Genomic DNA, 23,867 nt, shown 5'->3' on the forward strand with positions numbered 1-23,867 from the left:
GATCCACTATTCTGCTGTAGCACACCGCCCAGCCCCGGTCTGCATCACTGCTGCTAGGCGCCTATCCCTGTAAAGTCCTTTCCTCCTTCTTCAGCTTAGAATAGTCAATCGACGGCACCTCTACGTTGAACAAGCCTAGGGCCAAGCCCCTTACAATGGGGACGGTAAGCTCGGCATCTGCTATGGCAAGCTTTCGTTCCAGCTACACTGAGCTCAAGCTAGCCCTCCTGGTGGGCATATGCGGCGGAGTTCCCAATCCAGGGACCGAGAAGGAAGTCTTGCTCGGAGACGTCATTATTAGCAAGACGGTGGTTCAATATGATTTTGGCCGGCAGAATCCTCACCGTTTTACGACTAAAGACACTCTCGACGATAGCCTCGGCCGACCCAACAAGGATATTCGCTCACTTCTCGCCTCACTCGAAACGGAACGGACTTTCGAACGCCTTGAGCGACGTACGGCTGAGATCCTTACTGGTATCCAGCAAACCGCCGCACAAGCTGGACGAAAGCGGACTCGGTACCCGTACCCTGGAGCAGCCCAAGATGGACTCTTCAGTCCGAACTATGAGCATAGACACCGAGATGACGCCGACTGTGGCTGCGACCATACATGGATTTGCGACACAGCGCCGGATGCTTCGTGCATTGAGCTTGAATGCGACAAAACTCACCTCGTGCTCAGGGAGAGTCTCGAAATCAAAAAGCAACTAGAGCGCGAGGGCAATACTGCAGAGGCCCAAGAGCCGCACATTCTCATTGGGAGAGTCGGATCGGGTAATGCCGTGATGAAGTCGGGCGCGCATCGCGACGAAATTGCTCAGAGATACAACCTCATTGCCTTCGAGATGGAGGCCGCCCGAGCTTGGGACGAGGTGCCATGCGTCGTCGTAAAGGGGGTTTGCGACTATGCCGACAGCCACAAGAACAAGAAATGGCAGGCGTTCGCGGCTGCTACAGCGGCCTCCTCAATGAAGGCTCTGCTCGAGTTGTACATCCAAACTGATTCGCCGGGGAACTCCAGAGTTGAGTGTATGTAAATAATTCATGGCACAGACTTTAGGTAAGGCTAATAAGATTCAGTTACGACGCAGCGTATCAACGAGATTTTGACTTGGATCTCGAAAGAACCCATACGAACAGCATCACAAACAAAACAGGAGTGAGGTTTTCGAAGGAACGGGAAAGTGGCTTCTTGACCATGAAACATTTCAGTCATGGAAGAACTCTGAGGCATCGTCCATCTTGTGGCTGCACGGCATTCCAGGCTCCAGCAAGAGCAAGCTCGCGTACGTTCAGGCAAATGACAACAACCCCGCTATCGAGAAAAAAGGATTTCTATTCTAACGTTATAAACACAGGTCAATCGTTGTTGAGAGTGCTTTAAAATCTTCTCCGACAGCGACGGTGTACTTCTACTGCTCCCGAAATCCAGCGGAGCCCGGGCGCTCTGATCCTACCAGCATATTAGCTAGCATTGCGAGACAACTTGCGATGCCCCAACCTGGCGGGGAGATTCTTGATGCCGCAGTTGAGGCATACAAAAAGTTCGAAGAAAATGCCTTTGCCTCTAAGTCTATGACACTTGCCCAAAGCCGAGAGCTCATTCAAAAACTGCTGGAAAGCTATCGAGGCCAGCCAATCACACTTGTTATCGACGCCCTGGATGAGTGTGACAAGGACACCCGACAAAATCTTCTGGATGCGCTCGTGTCTTTGCTCGAAGCACCGACTACCTTAAAGGTCTTTGCCACCAGTCGCGATGACTGGGACATCGTGAAAGAGCTGGACAAGTATCAAAACCTGTACCTGTCATCAGACCGCAACTCCGGGGATATCAACCTGTTTGTGCGATCGGAAACCGAACGTCTTGTCGAAAGAGGCTCTCTGTTGTGGGGAAGTACAAGAAAGGAGGAACTTCGCGACAAGATTATACACGAGCTAATTTCCAATGCCCATGGAATGTAAGTCGTGACTATGTCCAGTTCATCGCTTAGCCATGAGACTTACAAGAAGGTTTTAGGTTCCGCTGGGCGAGCCTACACATACAAGAACTTTGCCGCCAGGCCACCGACGCCGCCATCGAGGAACGGCTCGTCAAGATGCCCCGAACATTGGAAGGGCTTTACAGAGAGATTTTGGCAAAGTCGAAAATTCTGATACCGTTGCAGACAGAGAAACAGCTAGGAACACCCTCAGGTGGCTGCTATGTGCCCAACAACAGCTCACAGCAGACGTGTTCCTGGCCATGGTGTCTAGAACGAAGCAGGGATCTGCCTCCAGTATCTCAAAGAATCAGCTTCTAATGTTGTGCAACGATCTGGTCCTTTTCGACGAGGGCTTGGGAATATTTCGCTTCTCTCACTTATCGGTCAGAGAGTTTCTCGAGGGGCAAGACGCATATCGGATGACGTCTGCACACGCACTTGCTGCTGAGCAATGTATCCTCAACCTTGCTGAAATCCCCTCTGACATAATGACCATGTCACCAGTCCTGTAATACTCAATCTTTTGTTGGGTAGACCACGCAAAGCACGCTGATCATGAGGAACGGCAATTAAAGTTATTTCAGACCTTGAACGACTTCTTCTCCGGGGACCAGGATCCTTGCTCGTCATTCTCTCGTTGGTATGACATGATTGCGTGTAAAGACAGGAACATCAAATATTCTCTCGAATCCAAACTCGAGAGATTCGAAGATGTTTTGTCTTACCCACCGTCTGTTGTGCTGGTCATTTGCAAGTTCGACTTATCGGGGGTTCTCAGTCAAGAACGTTGGAGAGCCCTTGTCCGAGCTCGGCCAAGGAGCTTAGAGGGTGCCACACACAAAGAGCTTGCGATACGTTACGGCAGTGTTCGAGTTATCCAGTGGAATCTCGAGACTGGGACTCCCTTTGAATTAAGCGCAAAGGACGTAGAGATTGCGGCTGAAAGTAAACCTGATGGTGTGCGCATGATACTGTTCCTTCTGGGGTTTCAGGGAGATGTTTCAATCACGGAAGACGTTCTCAAGTCTGCAGCTTCAAACAAAGAATGCGGTGACACAATCCTAGAGCATCTCGTATCGAAACGAGGTTCAGAAATCACTATCACTGAGGCCATCGTCAAGGCTGCAATTCAGAATACTCGCAAAGCGGTTAGCATTCTCTCGCTACTCTTCGAAAACTTCAATAGCGAAATCCGGATCACTGGAGACATTGTCGTGGCTGCCATTCACAGCTCAACCGAAGAAATATTAGAGCTACTGCTAGATGCACGGGGAGACGAGGTCGAAATCTCCGCAGATGTGATCTTAACTGCAGCTCGAGACCACGAAGGCATCTACTCTTTGCGGGGCTGCTTCAAACCTGTCTTATCATTCCTTCTCGGGGTGCGAAGGGACCAGATTCACATCACTGAAGATTTCATAATATCTATTGCTCCGAACGAAGCTTGCGATGAAGAAGTCATGGAAATACTTCTCAACGAGTGTGAAGACAACTTGCAGGTCACTGGAAAGCTCATCAACGCCGTCAGAGAAAACGTGGATGATGGGGACAAACTGATGACGCTACTGCTCGACAGATTTGAGATCAAGATGGAAAGCCTTGACGAATCGATGGAAATTCTCGTGCACGAGTTCAGTGATGTCACAGTACGCAGATTCATTGACAAATGTGGTGATGCGATAAAGTTCAACGACAACATTTTGAGGGCTGCTGTGGGCAATTCGATATACTGCCACGAGGTCATGTCCCTGCTTCTGAACAAGTATGGAGACAGATAAAGATTACTCCAGAAATCATTGAGGAATTACTGGAAAAGGACTGCCTTGGTTTCGTGGCATTTGAGCTTTTGCTCGACGAACGTGGGCACGAGATCTCAATTACCGACGAGTTGGTAAGAAAGGCGGTTCAAGCGCAGGCGCCAGACTACATAGAGGTTCTCTTTGATAAGCGCGGGGATGAAATCCAGATTACGGACGATATCATGAAGTCATGCTCTCGTGCCGAGACCATAATGACGATCTTGAAAAAGCGAGGGGGGCATGGCATTCAGATCACGGAAAACGTTCTCATACAAGCCGCTAAACAACCGAACGGAATATACGGAAAGGACGGCGGGTTGCTGCAGTTTCTACTCGATGAGCGACTGGAAGAGGTTCGACTCACTGAAGATTTTGTTAGTGCTGCGGCTGGCAATGGCAGCTATGGCTTCCAATTCATCACCTTGCTCAATGAAAGATGTGGAGACGACTTATTCATCACGAACAAAATTCTCCGAGCGGCAGCTTCGAATCAGCACACTGGCGACCAAGTAATAGCGGCACTGCTAGATTGGCATGGGGGTAGCATTCGAATCACGGAGAGTGTTGTTGAAGCGGCGGTCCAGAGCCGAGGTGTTGGCCACAAAGTCTTGGCAGTGCTTTTCGCAGCGCGAGGCGACAGCATCCCAATAACCGAACAGGTCCTCATACTCGCTGTCCAGAATGAGTTCTGTGGCGATAAAATCATTGAAACGATTATGCACAGCCGTGGGGACAGCGTTGAGATCACCGAGGAGATTATTAGCGCTGCCGTTCAAAACACTTATTCTGGCCACAGGGTTCTGAAAATTCTCCTGGATAGGTACGAAGACGATGTCCCTGTCACAGATGATGTCCTTAGGCTTGCGGCTAGTAACGATAGGCGCGGCGACAAGATTGTGGAGATACTTCTCAAGAAGCGTAGACGAGACATCCGGGTCACCAGAGAGATTTTCAAGGCCGCGGCTCATAATCCGAATTGCGGCCACAGAGTAATTGCGACAATACTTGACAACCGCGATGGAGTTGACGATGAGGATGGAGAAGTTTCCGTCGCTCTCCAAAAAGCCATTTACATCGCTTCAAGCAAGGGCATTGGGGATACAGTTCAGGTTCTCCTGAAGAATAAAGCAGACGTCAATGTGGAGGGAGGATGGCTTGGAAATGCTCTCCATGCTGCTTCGTATTCAGGGTTCTCTTGGATTGTCAGGATACTCCTATTGAACAGCGCACAAGTCAACTGTGAAGGAGGCCGGTTTGGTCACGCTCTCCAAGCCGCTTCTGTTGGCGGGCATCTGCAGATTATTCGGACGCTCCTCCAACACAACGCAGAAATCAATGCTCAGGGTGGCCTGTACAACACTGCACTCCAAGCCGCTTCAGCCCATGGCTACGAGGAGATAGTTCAGTTCCTCCTGCAGAGCAACGCAGATGTGAACGCTCAAGGAGGCATATATTCTACTGCTCTCTATGCTGCTTCATTCGAGGGACACTATGGTATTGTCCAAATACTTGTCCAAAATAATGCAGACGTTAATATCCCAGGAGGTGTTTTTGGCAACGCTCTGCAGGCGGCTTCATCTGAAGGCCACCTGAAAATTGCCCAGCTGCTCCTCGAAAACGGCGGGGATCCCAGCTGGGACACCGGCTTTTACGGCAGTTCTCTGCAAGCCGCTTCGGCTGGCGGTCATACCGAACTGGTCTCATTCTTATATGACGAGTACAATGTTGACCTGAACTGCAGCAATGGTTCATTCGCTCGTACAGCCTTGTCGTACGCTGCTAGCGGTGGCAATAGCTCCGTTGTACAGCTACTGCTCACTTATGCGGATGTGAGCCCATTTTCCGAAGATGGTATAAGTCGTACCCCATTATTCTACGCGGCTCAAAACGGGCACGCAGAAATCGTGCGCATTCTGGCAGAGCGAAATCCGTTGGCTGTAGATCGGAAAGATCTGTACGGGTCAACGCCTCTTTCCGTTGCAGCCAGGAGAGGACACATTGTGGTTGCAAAGATTCTCCTGGCTGCATATGCTGTAAATATTGACAGTAGGGACTGTTTCGGCCGGACGCCTCTTTGCTGGGCCAGAAAGCGGGACCTTTACGAAATGGAGCTTCTTCTTGAATCTGCGAAGAGAGGAGACCTGCCACTAGAAGACTTGGGACTAGGGGAGGACAGCATGACCGCAGGAAATCCATCATTGGATTGTGGTATCTGCACCTTGAGCATCAGAGATGATTATGATATCTGTTATCAGTGTTCAGTCTGCAAAGGCGGGGAGTTTTACATTTGTAAAGGATGCTTTGAAGATTGTGTTCACTATCCTGTAGCATCTCATGAGCTAACCCAAAAGCTTCTGGAAGACTTATTTAGATGACCAGCGCCTAGAGCGTATTGAAAGTCACCCATACATTCATTGTCTTGCTACCTATCATCATACCCACCGGAAGAGTAAGATGTTCTGACCGTGCGAAAGCTACTTTCGCAAATCGTAGATGCTATCATGGGGAGTGACGATTCTCTTCGTGTCTAGTTCTAAACGCATGGGACTTGGACTTTTAAGCAATTAACACGAAAAACTGGTAAGATACAGACCCCACACGGACCTTCCAATTGGCCTCAGCGGCATCGTCAACATCCACCGCCAAGATGCCTTCCTGCTCAACGCTTACGTCCTGGCCTCCTTCTAGCACTTGGGTAGCGTTCAGTGACACAACACCAACGGATCCGACGGGAACCACAATGTCATAAGTCAAGACATTGTTGCTAAGCTCCCAGGCGGCGCTGGCTTGTCCAGTGGGCGTTAGATAGCTAGAAGAAGCCGAGGTCAGGTTGGCCTCCAATATGGGTTCGTAGTTGATCAGATTCCATCGAACGGCGTCGGCCGCAGTGTCCAGCCCGCTGAGTCACTGAATCCATATGCCCGGAGCTCCCATCATGAAATGATTAAACGACGAGCCACGGCCGCCATTCCTGGTAGGTAAGGTTAGCTTGAAAGCAAGGAAGCATAATGGCACTATCAGTTCTCACAGAAATTCCCAAAGACTCGTGGCCCCTAGCCCGATTGAATAAGAGTAACTGGCGAGACCTGAGCTGCTAAGACCTGGAGAGGTGAGCATCTTGAAGATAACGTCGCTCCCGCCTCGGCCCTCGAGTACGCGAAGGAGGCTAGGAAGCGCGATCTCGCCGACGGTGGGATAGAAGGTAGTGTTCTCGATCGATGTCAAAAGCGACGCAAACACCAAGTCCTGGTATTCTTCCGGGACAACGCCCGAGTCGAGCGCAAGAGCGTCTGACGCCTGGATATTTCCAGAGTAGTACGCTTGTGAGGTGGTGCCGTTGGTGTCATCAATAAACCATTTGCTGTGCAAAGCTTCACCAATACTGCTTGCCAATTCGTCCCACTTCTGAACCTCCTCGGAGTTGCTCAGCCAGAAGGAAATCTGCTTCATGGCCGTCGCCGCTTGATGATAGCCAAAAGTATTGGTCAACCCGATAGGCACGGTGGGAGTTTTCCCGTCGCCGGCGCCCCAGTCACTCAGTCCAACACCTTCAATTACCGAGTCGGTCGCTCGGCGGCCGAGGTAGTCCATATACGCGACCATGATGTCGTAATTCTCACTCAGAACTCTCGTATCGCCATAGTATCGATATAAGTGCATCACAACTCGCATGATGGCCGAGCCCCAGTTCGGGTCGTCGCGAAACTTGTCCGGAAACACATCGTACTCGGGTGCCGTGGTAGGGATCAACCCTTCCGAGTTGACGCCATACTGAGCTTGCGCGTCAGCAATGGTGTGCATCAGGTTGTAGCCATAGGCCTGGAGGTCGAAGCGTCGGGCGAGTAGGTCGAAGAGCAGATGGTCTTGCTCCAACCAGCCGAGCTTCTCACGGTGAGGGCAGTCAGTCAGCACGCTGTACATGTTGCTCTGGTGGCCTGGTTAGCGCATTTTACAGCGAGGAAGGAGACGTCCTTGAACATACCTTCATCGACCGATCCGTGATCTCATAAAGCTTGTTCAGAAACGAGTTGCTTGTTTGAACAGTGCCAACTTCATCGTTAGTTGCCCGAATAACATAGCCAACCGTATCGGTCAGTTGCGGTGCCCACGTTGTGTTGACCTGGCAGCCAGGGATTAAACGTGGTTCAGGTAAAGTGTTTGTCCAGTTGACAAACCAAACGAGCGGGGACAAACTCACACAAACATGCCGTAACCCGTGATAACGGTAACGAACGCCGTAAGTCTCAGGTTCATTGCCTGCTAGGGTATATCCGTCGAACACCGGGCTCCCAGTATTCGTCTGTGAAGGATTCCCGCCGACAAGCCTCTCTGCAGGCCAGAAGACGATTCGAGTGCCCGCCTTGTCTGTTCCGTTCATGGAGAATTGGTACCAGCCAGCGAAGTTGACGCCAAAGTCAAAGAGATAGCCACATGATCTCTGAAAGGGTGTTATAGGTCAGTCAAGTCTCAACTCGGGTTAGATGAAATGGACCAGTGCTAACCTGTGTTATCAACTTTGCTGTGATCGTCTCAGTGACCTTGAGCTGCGGCGCGGTGGAGCTGTACAGCTTTCCAGCACCCCCTATCGGACCGGTGGAAATATTGGCAGGTTTCCAATCTGAACAGTCACCCTGAGAACTTGACCAGTTGGGGATGCTTTTCCTGGCGTCAAATTCCTCTCCACCATTCCACGCAGCTTCGAGAAGCGGACCATTGGTGGTAGTGATCCATGTACCATCTGAAACAACAGAGTTGCTGACACCATCGCACGTGTATTCGAGCTGAGATTTGAGGATGGGCGGCTTGGTCGACGTCGTGAACTTTCGGCTGAAGACAATAGGTTATTGATAGTCCTCGTTAGAATGAAGGAAAAATGAATCACCCTGCACTTACTAGCGGTTTAGCAGAGGCTTGTCTGAGTTATATATGCCCTTGCCAATCGAAACACCAATCACATTGTCGCCCTCAGTAAGAAGGTCGGTGACATCGTAGGCGCGGTACAACACGGTACGGTTGATGGTAGAATATCCGGGGCCGAGGACTTCGTCGGACACTGACTTGCCGTTGAGTTCGGCGTAGAATACGCCTAGTCCGGTTATGTAGAGGCGTGCTTTGGCGACGGTGCAATTGACCTTGAACTCGCTGGCAAAGAGAGGCAGGGAGTTGACGCCCGTGGCAAACTAATTGTTCTCAATCCACTGCGCAGTCCAGTCGCTCTCTTCCAGTAACCCAAGCTCGAAGGTGGAAGGCTCACTCCATGATGACGCAACATCATCCGCGTCCCAGGCTCGAACACGCCAGTATACTTGGTCCCGGGAACTGAGAGTGCTTCCGTTCCAAGACGCAAAAGCTTGCCTATCGCTCAGTTTTCCAGTATCCCACAAGTCGGGCGCATCGAAACCATCGGAGCTCGAGGCCGCCTGAAGCTGGTAGGATGTCTGATTGTCGCCGCGGCGGTCAGATTGGAGGCGCCAAGACAACAGCGGATTGGTCGCATGGATGCCCAGCGGCGCTGTCACGCCTTCTGTACGAAGCGACTCAGGCTCAATGGATATGGCGGAGACTACGGCGACCAACTCCAGGGAAAGAAGTGCAGGAAGCCGCATACTCAACACCGTCATGATGTTGATATCGTTGATGCGTGAGGAGGGAAATCGCTCTACACGATTGGAGAAGATCAGATACAGAGAGAGTGATCAGCAACCGGGGACTCAAGTTGCGTCCTCCTATCATTTAATACGCATTGGCGATATCAACTGGCGTGCCTGGCGGTAGATCTGTATCCATTCCATTTGGGTATTTTGTCGACGATCTGGTCGGTTGGAGCTATCCGCATCCCGATTGGGATAGCTAATCCCCGCCTCTCGGTATAGTTATCGGCGAACTTAGCCGCGGCTCTCTCCTTGACTTGCAATATTTGAATATTAGTTGCGGATAGCAACACATTGGTATCTAAGTTCCAAGTTTAGAGGATTTGCAGGGTCTCAAATTCACAGCCCTCAATGTCACATATTGAAATTTGAAGTTGGCCTGCGTGATCAGTTATCGTGTATGTTTTCTCATGCAAATGTAGATTTCGTTCTTTGATTTGTCTTAAGTGTAAAAATTGGCTCAGCTTGAAGCGCATTGTCAATCTCCTCCTCGTGTGGTTGTTACTTGCATTCGTAGCCAATACCATAAGCATCCAATCTCGGCGCTAATAAACCCCCCTCTAGGCTGTCCCATAGTCATCATGTCTCCAACTCGTATTTGACTTGCAATTATGTTATTGAATTGTCTGGCTCAAACCACAGCAGCAATCGTATTGTCCTTGAATCGGTCGGCCTCGCGCTTCAGCATAAGGATGCAGCTGGCGACAATGAAGGCCTCGGCGTCCTTAGTTGTCGTTTTCTTATCGTCCGTCCACATCTCAAGGTTCATGATCAAGCGGCCGCCATTGCCACCCATCCAGCGACTGGTGCCGGGAGTACGAAGATCCGCGTTGCGCACAAGCTGAGCTATTGGCACGCCGTGCTTGCCCACCTTGCCATTGCTGGCCAACGCTGGGGCGGCGTCGTCGGTCCGTTCCAAGACTAGAAGTGAGGATGCCTCAGAGGCTTCTTTGCGCTCGTCGCGCCCACCATAGCGCCACTCGAAGGTGCCGAACGACGTCTTCAGTTCCTGCGTACGCGACATCATGTTGCGACTTTTGACCTCAACTACCTCGCACACGAGCTGGTCTAATTCAATTGCCTCTTCCACGGTGGCAGCAGCTCCCGGGGACAGGATCCTCATCCTGGGACGGCGGCCCGGACCCCAACGGTAAATCGTTGATATCAAAGGTGTCTGGCTAGAGTCGGACCCGCGGACGAGCGCGCAGGAGTTGGAGTTCTTCTTGAGGCGGATGGATGTGTACTCTAGCTCGCCAGAGCTAACACGGTAGACGGAGATGTTTTCCAGCACATTGCCCGTGAGGGCCTGGCTCGTGTCGTAGCCAATGGCCTGTATGTCAAGTTGGCTGATGATACCGCTATCGCTGGGTGATACGAAAGTTCCCGAGGCGAGGGACTCCTTATAACCAGGAGGCGCGTCACCGTAGTCGGAGTTCCCAGACGACACTGAGCTCATGATTGACATCGTACAAAGATGATGGGAATAGCACGCCTCAACTGCCGTACTTTGATTTAATAAGTTGTTTGACGTTTCCCAGGAAGAAATTGAGCGCGTTTATCGCCTAACGTTGAGCGAATTTGAAGCGGTGGTGTTCTTGTTGAAGTGACCCCAACTAGATGGATGTGAATTTGAAGGTCGCTTGGCAAGAATTATATAGCAGGTTTAGGCGTCAGTGACGTTCCCAGTGACAGGATGAGGCTATTCCCAGTTTGGCAAATACGCTGGTGGCGCCAAACGCCACCAGTCACTAATCCTTAAAGAGATATACAGAGTCACTCGGTGGGTGAGACAGCGGCAACCGCCTATTGGCGACCACTACACGTCGCAGTAAGTGCAAAAATGAGGTCGGTGGCGCAGGGATTGAAAATCTAAGCCGACGTCAGACCCTGACTTAGTCGTTGACCGTCCCTTTGCCAGTCTGGGTGCCACGTGCATGGGCTACTAATACTGCGTGCTATCTGACCTTCGCAGATCTGCCTATGTAGGAATGCACCACCGGCGCGCCTGCACAGAATTGCAGGCTTAGCATGCGCTGCGGCAGGGCGTTTTTTACTAGCGTCTGCTGGCACTCAGCAGTGGAAGCCGCCTGCGACAGTCATTAGGTACTGCGTGATGCATATCAAACTTGTCCAGGATTCTTCAGGGCGATTCTTCAGACGCCTCGCCGGCTACGCCTGCAATTTACCAGAAACTCCAACTTCCAACCTCGGGAACTGCGGAATATCCTTCGCAGCTATGCGTTGACATCATTGATGCGTATGCTGCCTTTGTCTATTTCGCTGCAAAGCTTCCGTCACGAATTTCGTCATCTAAAAAGCGGACTTGAGTTGCATGATACCATATGAGAGAGACTCGCTATGTACAGCGAATCAAATGATTACGATTTCACTTATTTCCGCGATATCAGAATAGGTTTCTTCATCGCCCTTCAAGTCAATATCTGAAATGCCGATACGCTTATAATAACCCTCATTCTCACTTAAGCATTTGCTGACGACAAGAATATGATGAAAGGTCATGTCGTCGTTAGTCCCGAGGAGCAAACACTCAACCATGTCCCCTTCCTGCACTAGATCATTCGGCGACATAGGGCAGTCCAGATCCAACAAATATGAATTGGAATCTGACGACTCCTGGAGGTGTGGAGCCATCTGAACGTAGAATTCCGTGTCAGACCTCAGTTCAGACTCAAACTCGTACGAGGAGACAATCTTTTGAACTTTAGCTGAGATTGTTGGGCCATGGAAAATTATTTCCAATTGATTTCCCTTCGTTGGCAAATGTGACCCGGAAACATAAGTAACCGAAGTTCTTGGGTCTTGCCGGAAACCACTGGAAAGAACAGAGGCATAGCCGATGAGACAGCTGCCGTCAGGGCGGCGTCTTGACATCCGAGACCACGTCGGAGCATCGCTTGATCGGAAGGCGGTCGAGTCGGATCTGGGAGCCCCTCCCCACAGAAGAGCCCGCGGAAGGTCTTCAATCCACATGCCTCTCACATACGTCCCATTTGTTACTCTTTGTACGGCATTGACGAGTCCCGTGAAAGCAGCCAGTCGATCAGACGGCTTACTCAAGTGTAGATCAGAATACTGGCCGGATATCATAAGCCAGAAATCATGGGTATTCTGCAACGGCGATCTTTTGTCTCGAATTGAAGTAAAAGCTTGCTTCCTATGAATTTGATCCAAGAACAATCCCTGGGAAGATGACGGGATCGCCTCGGTGGATACATGTGAGCTTTTCGAGTAGAGGGCTCCACATTCGCAAGTTGTTAGAGTCTTGCATTCCCAGATGAGCTCTGAAGCACAAACATGCAGAGTCCGTCGTGCAAGCATGAGCTCTTGAAAGACCCAGGCCCGCTGCAGCAATGGAGCTTGAAGCCAACGAGAACGTAGAATGTCTCCCGTAATGTACCCGTGGTCTCTTCTGTGGGCCGGTCTGACAAAGACTGCGTGACCCGGAACTGAAGGATTATTGACTTCGTAAACCAGCAGAGGGTAACGAGCAAGGTCACCGCCAGTGCCAAGGGTCCACCGCTCCTTGAACAATCCTTGGTGACTATTTGCAGAAGACGTGGCCGCGATGTTGAAGTGGGCATTAGTGTATATTTCCGCCATCTTTTGAGACTGTGTCGTCCAGTCAGAATTGTCGTCCTGGACAATGCAAAGTGAATCGATCCAAATGTAGTCGCATCCAACTTCCTTACGCAGTTGAATCGCGTCCTTGAAAAGATTCGTGAGATCGTCAGATGCAATGCCCATTTTTCGAGAATTCAATGTGCCCTTCGTCGTCGTTGTCGGTTTCGATGCGTCAGAACTACCCCAGCAATGGCTCAATGTGGCATATTTTCCGTACGGCGCGTTAGTCTCCAGAAACTCCAAAAGTCTTGCAGTGGACCCAGAGACGTCAAGGACTCTTGTTGGTAGCTTTGTTGGGGCTGTCAAGCAAGACGCATGTGTGTCTTCACAGGACTGCAGCCAGGATCGCAACTGATACGCTGCTGTATCCTTGGAAAGAAATCGTGGTAAATTGTGCGAGCATCCAAATGCTGGATTAAGAGGGCCATCGCCTAGAAAACACGACTTAGAATCATATACCTCCGAATCCCATATTGACTTACCACATTGACTGAAAAACTCAATTCGAAGATGGACTTCGCCAAGACTTCCCGCTGGATATGCTTCTGAGGATCGAAAGGCAACAAGACTACTTCCTTTCCGAGTCTCCAAAACCAGCAAAGCTCTGTTATTGTCACTGAAACTATCTCCGGTCCATTCTTCAGGGTTACTGCCCCAGAACAGACTGGTTCCTCGCTTGAGAACGAAGCAGCTTTGAAGGCCGACACTGCGGCAGCTCGCAGGTCCTTGAACTTGATAGCTCTATATCGAACCTGAGAGTCTGCATTGCTTCGTTTTTTGTCAAACTCAAGTTGAGAGTCAAAGAGATCATACGTGAGATCGAGACAAACGGGACATGGCCTTTGGCTCATTTTGATAAAACACAGTATTAACAGGACTGCAAGGAACAGATCGTAAGGTTGCTCGTGTAGAAATCTGAGGCAGGCTAAAAAGCCGAGGTGAGTGGCTGCATCTATTTATGTGGAGGGCCACGCGCAAGAATTCGTTGTGGAAATAAGGCGGGGGTAATGGTGCATAACTACCCCCATTCAGCCGGCGGTAATTGAGGGGCTTTGACCGACGTGGATTTAAGGCAGCTGGCGAACTGCAGATGACTATCGCAGCTAGACCAATTGAGTTGAGTATTTCCAGTCTACCAAGAGTTGGTCCCTCAAACACGCCGCCCGAGCCAGTCATCATGGCAGCAACAGTGGATCAATTCAAATATGTAACATGACAGAGCCCGTGGAATGGTGCCAAGAAATCCATCGGTGCCTGCAGGCGCGCGGGACTACAAGTTGCATCTGCTTATTTGAACATGGATGCATTTGACGCATAGACACCCGAGTAAATAGCCCAACAGGAAAGACCAAGAGCCTCAAATAAGTCATGAAACGCAGTTACTTGAATAATCAGCACGCTTCCGTCCCGATTTCCATGTAACAACATTGTAACTGACGCCATACTATTCAGAATTACTGTGATTAGAAGATTCTCGAACAATACGCACAGGTCAGTCCTATTTTCACCCTGAGTGCCCGAAGTTTCCTTATCCGCCTTAATATCGCAGAAAGATCAACTGCTTGTCAGCTGGGCCCCGTCTTCGTTTGGGAAGCAAACTTCGTGAAAAGGATTCCAACCACAGCAAGGAACACTATCACTGGATCTTTTCTTGTTAACCCGGTGTTCACGTTCAAATACAAAATCGCGTCCAGTAGCTTTGCACGGCATCAACGTAATCGCGTAGTACAGTATCATCACAATACTAACAGATGAGAGCCTTGCTTCATTGTTTAGACTACATGAGTCAAAGCTAGGGGTCTTAATGAAGACACAACATTAAGATCAGGATTGAAACGAAATTGGGCCTACTGAGGAAGTAACGTTCATTTATCTTGTAATAACCAACCTCCACTCGTGGTTATCATTAAATATTACTTAATATCTATTTGCTGCCTCCTCCTTAGTTGTCAAGGATTCTCAAGGAAAGCCAAATGTTGTTGCGCCGACAACTGACTACCCCAGTTCAACAGGGTGACGACAGGAGAGCTCCTATTCTCGGTCTATAACTGAGGAGTGTCTGGGAGCAGTCATGACAAGTCGTTTGCTTCTCTTATTACTCATTTCAGCTGCCATAAGCTCTTACATGTGATGCTGGCTGTAAGCATTTGCCAAATACCTCCAAGCCTTCTCCTCGCCACGGCTGATGTTTCGCTCTGAAAGACGGCTTCAGGTCACAAGAGATGGCCGAGGAAACCAGCCAGGAAGACTTGCGGTCGGGTCCAGGGCAGAGTTACTGGCCTTGATCATGTCACTGAGGGCACGCCCGCTCGGCCAGGCAGAGCACATTCCGTCTCGGTCAAAAGCCGCCGACACCCACTCTCTTCTCAACGGAGCATTCTTGACGGGCCTCGTGGCCGCAGTCTCCCGCAGGTGTCCTGCAAACGGGCGCAAATCAGATGAACCCTTCTCGAACCCAATCAAAACACACGGTTTGTTCGACATCGCCAAATGTAGGCAATAGAGGTTTCTGGGAAGTCTGGCCTTCCAGAACCACACGTATCATATCCGAAGTGGTTGGGCAGAGCACCATTTATGTACAAAACAACAGCGTGGTTTGGAGGGCGTCTGTTGCTGGGAAAGATGATGCTGGACTCGTCGCCCTCAATGCCGCCTCCGAATATTAGCTCCCCATTACGGTAGCTCCCCATTACGGGGCATCCGAAGTCATTACGAAATTGGTACCATGCGCCACCCCAGGGGAGACTGCCACTTCTAAGGCAGTGTAACATAGCTAGCTTCCAGTCTTAGGAAGATCTCTTCTATAGAGCTTAGCGCTCATATGCAGGTAACCTCCTCGGATAAGGCCTTGCAATCCTGGGACGAAGTGTGGAGTCCGGGCATTGGTCGCATAAACAACTTGCTTGGCTACAATTTTCCCTCAATTCGTCAGAATCTCATAGTCGAATCTCGAAGCACCCATGGAGGAATAAAAATCCATTGCAGTGGGCTTCGTGTCCATAGAAAAGCTGGAGCAGTCGTTCAAGAGAGCTTTGAGTACATGCGTAGGAAATTGGTACGGACAAATAGCACCAACAACCCCTTCGAAATAGCAATCGCTCGCAAGTGGGGATCGGACATGCCGTGACACTGAAATGAAAGGTTCTTGAAGAAGCACTCTTCGAGCCAAGCATCAGAAAGGAGGCCACCGTATACTTGGAACCGTCATGGTGTGTCCCTCGGTCATGACAAGAAGCGGTATGGCCCCACTTTGTTTTGCGGGCCTAGGACAAGGTAGCGGCGAAACATTCCTTTCGACTTTTACGGTGCAGCCAATCACAGCAGCTCTGAACCTTTTGTACTAGGATGGCCCAAGCCTATGTTCGTGACCTCGTGGAGAAGGTCTCAGGTTTAATCTCAAGACTCAGCGTGAGAGAATCACCGAGACTTACAATTCAAAAAAGCCGCTTCTGATAAAAGCCGGCCATTTACCCAGCACTCTGTACGAATTGATCACAACATTGAACAACCACTTTCACACGAATTCGTCGCATTCGCTCGGTTGCCCAGTCAGCCAACCCCGGCACTTGTCCTCCAACGACCGAGTTCCTCTACTTTCAAGATGGTGAGCACTTACCTCGCTCTTTCCTGCCCATCCTGTGTTGGGGCCTTCTTGAGAGTGCAGGATCTCGGCTTGTAAGACTTTGGCAGCTAATATTAGATCTACCAGGGCAACGTTTGCGCATACATACTTGCATTGCTTTTCCCGCCTCTGGCAGTCTTTTCCCGCTGCGGCTGCGGCTCTGAGACGCTCATCTGTACTTTGTTGACCATTTGCGCTCTGTTACCTGGATCAGTCTGTAAGTCACTATGTGAGGAGGTTGGTTAGGTAGTGTAAATCATGAACTAACTTGAGAAGACGCTTGGTTCGTTGTTCATCGGACCGGAAAAGAGGACAGGGGAGACGGAACCGGGGCCTGATTTGGTGTCGTTGAGGGTGCGGCTTGAGGAGTACTTAAACTGTACATTAGACAAATTTGAAAGCAAGTGGTTGACTTCAGACGGCCACTATTTGCTGCAACATCAATTTGAACTTGTCCGCACATTGCCCTCAATCTTGTCAGCTGGCTTCCTTTTCGATATAAGGGGGCAGAAGTGTCGGATCTCTCGATGGCAGCGTCAGTTAAGGCGCAATCAAGGTGGATAGTCTCACATTTGTCTTCAGAACATTTCGATTAAGTCTGACATTGGTCTGGTGACAAGTCCCGAGGACACGACTAGTTAAGGCATGTGGTTGATTACCACATAGACTGCCGGACCTCGAAGTTTGATGCCACCAGAAATACGCACAGCGTACTTGAAATATACATAATGAACCATGCTTATGAGGGACCTCAAGAAAACATGTTTATCGACGAGGGGGGAATCTTTCGTCTGCCGAAGATTTCGCTTCAGACCAAGTTGACAAAGACGAGATTATTCTTCCTACATTCGACCATTTATTTTCTAGTATTAATGCGTCTATCAATTTGGTAAATATATACTGTTTCGACAAAAGAAAAAGCCGCGTGCACACTATCAGGGCACGGTTGTCTTTTAGCAACGGCTGCACTCAAGAAAGAAAAGCTTCCCCCTTGCACGGCCCATGGGTTACAACTTCTGGACCCTTCCTCATCCCCAAAGCTCCCAAATACTTCTTCTAGAGCCCAAGAACCACCAATGCTAGAGCCGTGGCAGCAAAGGAGAGTCCAGACATCGGCTTTATCGTCCCGGCGATGCCCTCCACCTTGACTGCCTCCAGAAGCATGCGCGGAGTGTACGGACCCGGTATTGTAGAATTTGTTGCTCCATCCCAACAATACTTCGAAAAACAATGACGGCACACCCCAGGTACAGTGGTGTTTGTCCTATCCCAGCTACGAGACATGATGGCGCATCCAACGCACGTAGGCCACTGCGCGTCAACCGTAGCGTTGCCCCTTGTGGCGACATCGTACCCGTTCCGGATGATGGCATTCCGAACATCGAGTTGGTAAGTTGGTGTGAAGGTCGACACGTTGGAGTTGAACACGTAAGGTGAGTGGGGGAGATAGACAACAAGCGGCGCGGTGCTATTGGCGGTCAGGTTCCCAGCGTCGCACCCGAACATGGTAGGACGGGAGTTTAGCCCCAGATTGATGAAACTGTTAACATCGGGTACCGGAGGGAACGTGGTACCGTCGTCTCGGAATAGCGAACGCTCGTAGGTAGCCACCATTGCTGTTCCATTCGGCCAGTTGGGCCCTTCGCGATCTAGTGTGTCGGCGGAGGAGTCGACGGCAAAGATGACGTCGACTTCGCGCGCGGGCTGTAGCAGAGGCGTGAAAGGGATGTTCTGAAGGTCCTCCCCACCGTCAACGAGAGTGAACTGTTTCGTCTGTGAATTCGCGTTCGTTGCGTTGTTCCAGTGATAGAATGGATCTATGACCGAAGTTAGTCGACGTTCCAGACAAGTGATCGTATGGGACCCACTCGGTGACCAATCCGCAACATCCATGTGGCTTTGGTCCAGTCCGACAAGAACCTTGGTCAGGGCATCCTTGAGTATGGCTGGTACCATGTCGGTGGTGTTGATCTGGAGTAGGAACTGGTTGAATAATGAACTTGAGGTTCCAAAGACGAAGCTCAACTGGTCAAAACCAGTCACACATTTTCCGTGAGACTCGATTTTGCCAACTTCGAACTCGGATCCCACATATTGAAGAGGAACAAATCCTACGGAGTCGAAGGACCCCAGATCCCACGGTGTGAACTCGTAATTGGTGGTGTTGGTCGAGAATAGGACGGACTGGCCTTCCTCGCGCTCATCGGCCACGAGGATTGGCAAGGGATGTTCGGCGGCAGCGAATCCGGTCATGTTCTGGATCGAGGAAAATGTTGAAACTGGAACGAATAAGACAATGTCGTATGCAGAGCCCAGAGTCGCAAGACTTACCGGATTTCCCAAAAGCATCAATCAGTTGGAACGACAACGCTCGGCCCCAGAAGTCGGTAAGAGTAGTATTGAAACCACTGTCAACCTTTGCAGCGACATGGTCAACGATTGCCTCAAAATACGCTCCAGCATTCGAAGAACCGGTGTCTCCCATGTCGGGCCCCTCAAAAATGGAGTTCTGGAATTGCCAAATGGAGGTCGAGTTACGCGTGTCGACAATACTCTGCACCGTAGAGAAGTCGTTGGCGTACAGGGAAGACACGAGCCATCCGCCACCAGACAACCCCGTGAGGTAGGTTGCGGACTGTAAAAGACCGCCGAGCTGTCCCGCACCGGTAGAACCAGGCGTGCGCTGATCGTACGCAGCGACGGCTCCGGCCCCGTTCATGAGGGCACGCCACCCGCCTCCTGACAGGGCAATGCCGATATTGGGCAACGCAGAGACATTCTTCGCGCTGTTGAAATACCCGTCCGAGTCGAAGTCGGCGATGTCAAGTCGCTTGATTAGATCGCGCAAGGCAGGTATGGTATTCGCCCGTCTTTTCTGGGTCCATAGCTTCTCGTCTGCGGAGAGGGACTGGAAGTCCCTGATCGCGGGCTGCTTGTTGACGGGGCAGTCGATGGTCGTGGTTCCGTAGCTGGTTGCTATTCCGTCACGTGTCAGTTGGATGTGACTGGGGCAGCAACTCTGGTTGAGACGACTTACATGACGCCGCGAACAGCAGTGTCGGTGCAGCCGCCAGCGATAAAAGTAGGGCATTGAGCATCGTTGCTATGAAGAAAGAGGTTCTAACGATAGATTGTACTCAAAATCTCCCAGTCTATCTCTCCAAGGGGTGGCTCACTATATAGACTCTTTCCAACGTGAGTAGAATCATATTTTGGGTCTCATCATTTTTTTCGAGGACGGACTTGCGGAACCAACATGTCGCCTCGCCCGTCTTCCATCAAGGGTACCATCTCTTGGCGTGCTGCGTTAGCTTCTCCCGAGGGACCGGAATTGCTCCACAAGCATTTTATGCGAAGGCTAATGACCGACAACATAACCATTGGGAGCAATCACGATAGCTCATGGATAGGCTTCTCCTCTCCATGGTGGGTATCGACGGAGGAAGTCAGCCGGAGAGAAAAGCCTTTGAGGTTCACCGATCCATATTACTGAATTCATGATTCATGGGCACAACAATTGAATTATGGTGGAGCTCGAGAATGGAAGGCGCCGTCACTCGTAGCCCGCCTGAAACATGGTTTGGTAAAACCCCTGTTTTTACGACGCAGCCAATGGGAGGACGTCGTTGCTGTTAAGCTTGTGTGCTGTGGATCCATCGGCCCTGCCGTGATCCACAGCTACCTAGGTTCGGTAAGGCTTAGCAGCTCGGCCCGGCCTCTAACGACACTTTTTCTCTGTCTGAGTAACACAAGTCTTTTGCGCCGACAACAGCGAATCTTCCAGGCCTGACATCGATTGTGCCCAGCAAAAAGTCTCTATCCCTTGGGCCCTGAGCCTGCGACGGTTTGAAATTGCTTGCAAGATGAGCGGCACGATGGATGTCCGGACAAAGCCGAAGTACACTAGAGCTTCGGCTCCTAAGGTTAGAACAGGTTGTCTGACATGGTAGGTGGCAGTCCATTCACTCCACGCCATTGCTAAGAAGCAGCACAACTGACCGTACATATCCATCCACAGCAAGTGAGTAACTCTATCCTATTGGCTCCGTCGTAATCCTGACCTCGTTCGTCCAAAATCAGGATTCGCCACGTGAAATGTGACGAGGCCAAACCGACTTGCAAGAAATGTGAGTCGAATATAACCCATGGTTTGATTTATACGGCGGTACCAATCAAGAAAAGGCCAGGTCAGCAAAGTGGTATGCGACGGCTACCCTGCAATGGAAGACAAGCAAGTTGCCCAGAAAAAGTCACGAAAGACGCGCGCGCCTCCAAGGAACGAAGTGTCATCTCTTTTACCTCTACCTCGGGCATGCCTCGACCCTGATGCTCTACGGGATCATACAGACTCGGCCTTCTTTCACCACTTTCGGACATGCACCCTCCCGGATCTTGCATTGTCGCCCTACTCCACTTGTTTCTGGGACCGGCACATTCTGCCTCTGGGCAACGCAGTCCCCGCGGTGAGATGTGCCGCCACAGCTCTCGGCGTGGCTCATCGAGCATTCTTACTGGAGGCTTCTGACCCTTCAGCATCCGAGGCAAGAGAACAGCTAGAAAGCATTGCTGTTCAGCAGTATAACAAAGCCATTGGCCATCTGCTCCCAAATGCAATCTCATCTGGGGCGATGGACGTTCGAACAATCGTTACCTGTTCGTTGTTATTTTACTGTCTCGAGAACATTAGAGGTCATCCAGACGAATCCATACAACATCTAAGATCTGGTGCAAGACTGATCACATCCCGTCCTCCTCATCTCTTGGCAGAGACCGGAAAGACCGGCCCTGGAGTAGAGAGTTCCATAGAGGAGATCGCCAGACTGTTTGCCCGCATTGGCGTTCAAGCGTCTCTGTACAAAGAAGACGAAGTCGTGCCGGATTTAAGGGCCTACATCAACCCCACTGAGAAGGAACCCAGTAATTCATCGCAATCTTTTCGCGATTTCACTGTCGCCCGAGACTCGCTTTACGATCTTGACATCGATCTTGCCACATACCACAACAGGGCCTTCATCCTAGCCCAGGCTTACAAAAAGAACCTCCAACAAAAGGCCTCTGAACCGCCGATCTATGTGGACGGATACGACTCAGCGGCTGCCGTTCCAGAGATCAACGCCACTTATGGCCCATCGTATGCGGACGGCCTCGACATAGGCCCTGTCATCAGCAGATTCAGGATCTGGAGCCGGCGACTCGACAAAACGGTCCAACAAGCCGAAAGAGAGGGCCAACTAAGCGCGAACGTCATGAGATCGCAATGCTCGAACTACGGCGGCGCGTATGGGAAACTAATCTCGACGAGATTCCCAGCGGATCCCCCGAGCAAGCAGGTAGGATTCTCGATCAAGCTGAACTTGTGTTGCAACTCTTCTCCTCGAAACATCCCATCTTCACCCTCGAGAGCCACATCTCGCCATCCGTGTCATCTATCTGCTTTTATAGCGATGAAGAGAGACACCGACGACGAGCATTGGATATTCTTCGCTCAGCACGCATGCGTGAGGCAGTTTGGGACAGCAAGACCTTGGTCAGGATAATTGAGCCTCAATTTGGTGATACCGGACGAGGAGCTTTGTAATGAGTGCGATTATTGTTCTCGGTAGTATTGAATTGAAAGTTCTATTGAAAGTTTCAAGGCAAGCACATGTGTTATCCGAGAGCAGACATCACGAGGCGATTTCCTCCATTGGCACTAACAGCAGCCCCATTGACCCAACGGGACTCTTCGCTAGCAAGAAACCCAACAGCATAAGCAATATCATCGGGGACCCCGATGCGGTCAGCCGCCGTTGTGTCTCGAATTTGCCCCTCCATATACCCTGCAGGAAGCAGATCCTGACTGTTTTTGATCGTGTCAGTCGCCGTTAGACCAACAATGACACTGTTGAAGGTAGCCTTGGTGGTCTTGCCGAACTGTTCAGCGAGCGAGCGCGTGTAGCTCTGAAGAGCAGCTTTGCTGGCTCCATAAGTCATGGTGGGATCCAAGTTGGCCTGATAAGCCAGCACACTCGATATGGCAACAACTCGGCCCCCGTAAGGTGGCAAATGCGGCAGGACAGCGGTGGCCAAGGAGATGGGGGCGAAGACATTCGCCTGCATCACCTCAGGAAAGACCGGCAGTGTTGTGTTGCTGACTGGCTGCACTTTGGAGGGGTCGCCAAGGACGGCGTTGTTGACAAGAATATCGATCGACTCGGTGGAAAGGTGTTCGAGAGTCTGAGAGACGACCTTTGTTCCAAACGAAGGGTCAAGAGCGTCTGCTTGAATTGCGACGGCGGCTTCGACTCCGAGCTTGCGGCACTCGTCCAGAGTGTCCTGTGCAGCTTGAGAGTTGCTTGCAAAGGTAATGGCCAACATGGAAAGACCCTTACGGGCTAAGTGAATGGCGATAGCCTTTCCGATGCCACGAGATGCTCCGGTAACGATGGCGGTCTTGCCAACAAGTGACCAAGGTTCTTGAGAGCTAGGGGACGAAGTCATGTCGGCGTTGCTGAGACTTCAGGTTTTTGGACTAAAGAGTGCGAGTTTGATGAAGACTTTGCCTAATATAAACTGGAAACACCGACCGACGGGAGCCAATTTATGAGAAACAGTCTCGTGCGGCAAAATCTTTTCAACCAGCCACGGCTCTGCAATATCTGGACATCTCCAAAGTCCGCTCAACGTATGCCTGCAACTAAAGTGGAGGAATCGCGCAGCGGGTGCTAACATGGAGCATGCGGAGCGGATCTTGGCCATCAAGACGGCGCCGAGAAAGGAAATTTCGGCCGGGCTTCCGGCAAGAGTGGGTCGAGCTGGCGCAGTTGGTATTAGTCGCCGAAACTCAAATTGCTTGCCCCATGAACTGCCGCACTCCTAACGAAGAAACACCGTGCATACCCGGCGTAACTCCCGACCGAATGACCCCACGGCCGATGGAAAGTCTCCGAACTATTAGTGATAATGACGGGACGTCGGGCAGTCGACGGTGTCCGTCTTGGGATAACATGGAAACAACGATGCGCTCTGCTGAAAACATTGTGCGGACTTCGGCCGGTTGAAATTTCGCAAAGCATCGGACTTGAAGATTCGTTCTGCGTGAACTCAATCCGTGTCATTCATCCCTCGCGTTGAACAGACTTGGAAAATTTCGCCTGTGATGTCTAGCTTTTTGATGTTGAACTCG

General features: G+C 50.8%; 7 protein-coding genes across 7 annotated transcripts; 3 read left to right on the forward strand and 4 right to left on the reverse strand.

Annotated features, from left to right (window-relative positions):
* Positions 1-182: 182 nt before the first annotated feature.
* On the forward strand, positions 183-1,968 carry COL26b_010785 (uncharacterized protein; the record flags this gene model as incomplete). Its single annotated transcript, XM_053183471.1, has 3 exons — positions 183-1,032; positions 1,268-1,289; positions 1,362-1,968. 3 exons carry the CDS (start codon positions 183-185, stop codon positions 1,966-1,968), a joined length of 1,479 nt encoding a protein of 492 aa, XP_053032537.1.
* A 1,480-nt stretch (positions 1,969-3,448) lies between these two features.
* Positions 3,449-3,766, forward strand: COL26b_010786 (uncharacterized protein; the record flags this gene model as incomplete). Its single annotated transcript, XM_053183472.1, has 2 exons — positions 3,449-3,634; positions 3,674-3,766. The coding sequence occupies 2 exons, from the start codon at positions 3,449-3,451 to the stop codon at positions 3,764-3,766; spliced, it is 279 nt and encodes a 92-aa protein (XP_053032538.1).
* A 737-nt stretch (positions 3,767-4,503) lies between these two features.
* On the forward strand, positions 4,504-5,644 carry COL26b_010787 (uncharacterized protein; the record flags this gene model as incomplete). Its single annotated transcript, XM_053183473.1, is given in 2 exon segments — positions 4,504-5,616; positions 5,636-5,644. 2 exon segments carry the CDS (start codon positions 4,504-4,506, stop codon positions 5,642-5,644), a joined length of 1,122 nt encoding a protein of 373 aa, XP_053032539.1.
* A 699-nt stretch (positions 5,645-6,343) lies between these two features.
* On the reverse strand, positions 6,344-9,408 carry COL26b_010788 (uncharacterized protein; the record flags this gene model as incomplete). The annotated part of the gene is made up of 7 exons (XM_053183474.1): positions 6,344-6,686; positions 6,816-7,714; positions 7,770-7,907; positions 8,022-8,225; positions 8,290-8,614; positions 8,681-8,929; positions 8,969-9,408. 7 exons carry the CDS (start codon positions 9,406-9,408, stop codon positions 6,344-6,346), a joined length of 2,598 nt encoding a protein of 865 aa, XP_053032540.1.
* Positions 9,409-10,069: 661 nt separating this feature from the next.
* Positions 10,070-10,894, reverse strand: COL26b_010789 (uncharacterized protein; the record flags this gene model as incomplete). Its single annotated transcript, XM_053183475.1, has 1 exon — positions 10,070-10,894. The coding sequence occupies one exon, from the start codon at positions 10,892-10,894 to the stop codon at positions 10,070-10,072; it is 825 nt and encodes a 274-aa protein (XP_053032541.1).
* Positions 10,895-17,966: 7,072 nt separating this feature from the next.
* COL26b_010790 (uncharacterized protein) lies at positions 17,967-19,800 on the reverse strand (the record flags this gene model as incomplete). Its single annotated transcript, XM_053183476.1, has 5 exons — positions 17,967-17,975; positions 18,002-18,519; positions 18,571-18,981; positions 19,034-19,678; positions 19,740-19,800. 5 exons carry the CDS (start codon positions 19,798-19,800, stop codon positions 17,967-17,969), a joined length of 1,644 nt encoding a protein of 547 aa, XP_053032542.1.
* A 2,551-nt stretch (positions 19,801-22,351) lies between these two features.
* On the reverse strand, positions 22,352-23,182 carry COL26b_010791 (putative secondary metabolism biosynthetic enzyme; the record flags this gene model as incomplete). The annotated part of the gene is made up of 1 exon (XM_053183477.1): positions 22,352-23,182. One exon carries the CDS (start codon positions 23,180-23,182, stop codon positions 22,352-22,354), a length of 831 nt encoding a protein of 276 aa, XP_053032543.1.
* Positions 23,183-23,867: the final 685 nt, after the last annotated feature.

Source organism: Colletotrichum chrysophilum (genome assembly GCF_026319265.1).
Source record: "Colletotrichum chrysophilum strain AFK26 chromosome Unknown scaffold_121, whole genome shotgun sequence".
In the NCBI taxonomy this organism is placed as follows: domain Eukaryota; kingdom Fungi; phylum Ascomycota; class Sordariomycetes; order Glomerellales; family Glomerellaceae; genus Colletotrichum; species Colletotrichum chrysophilum.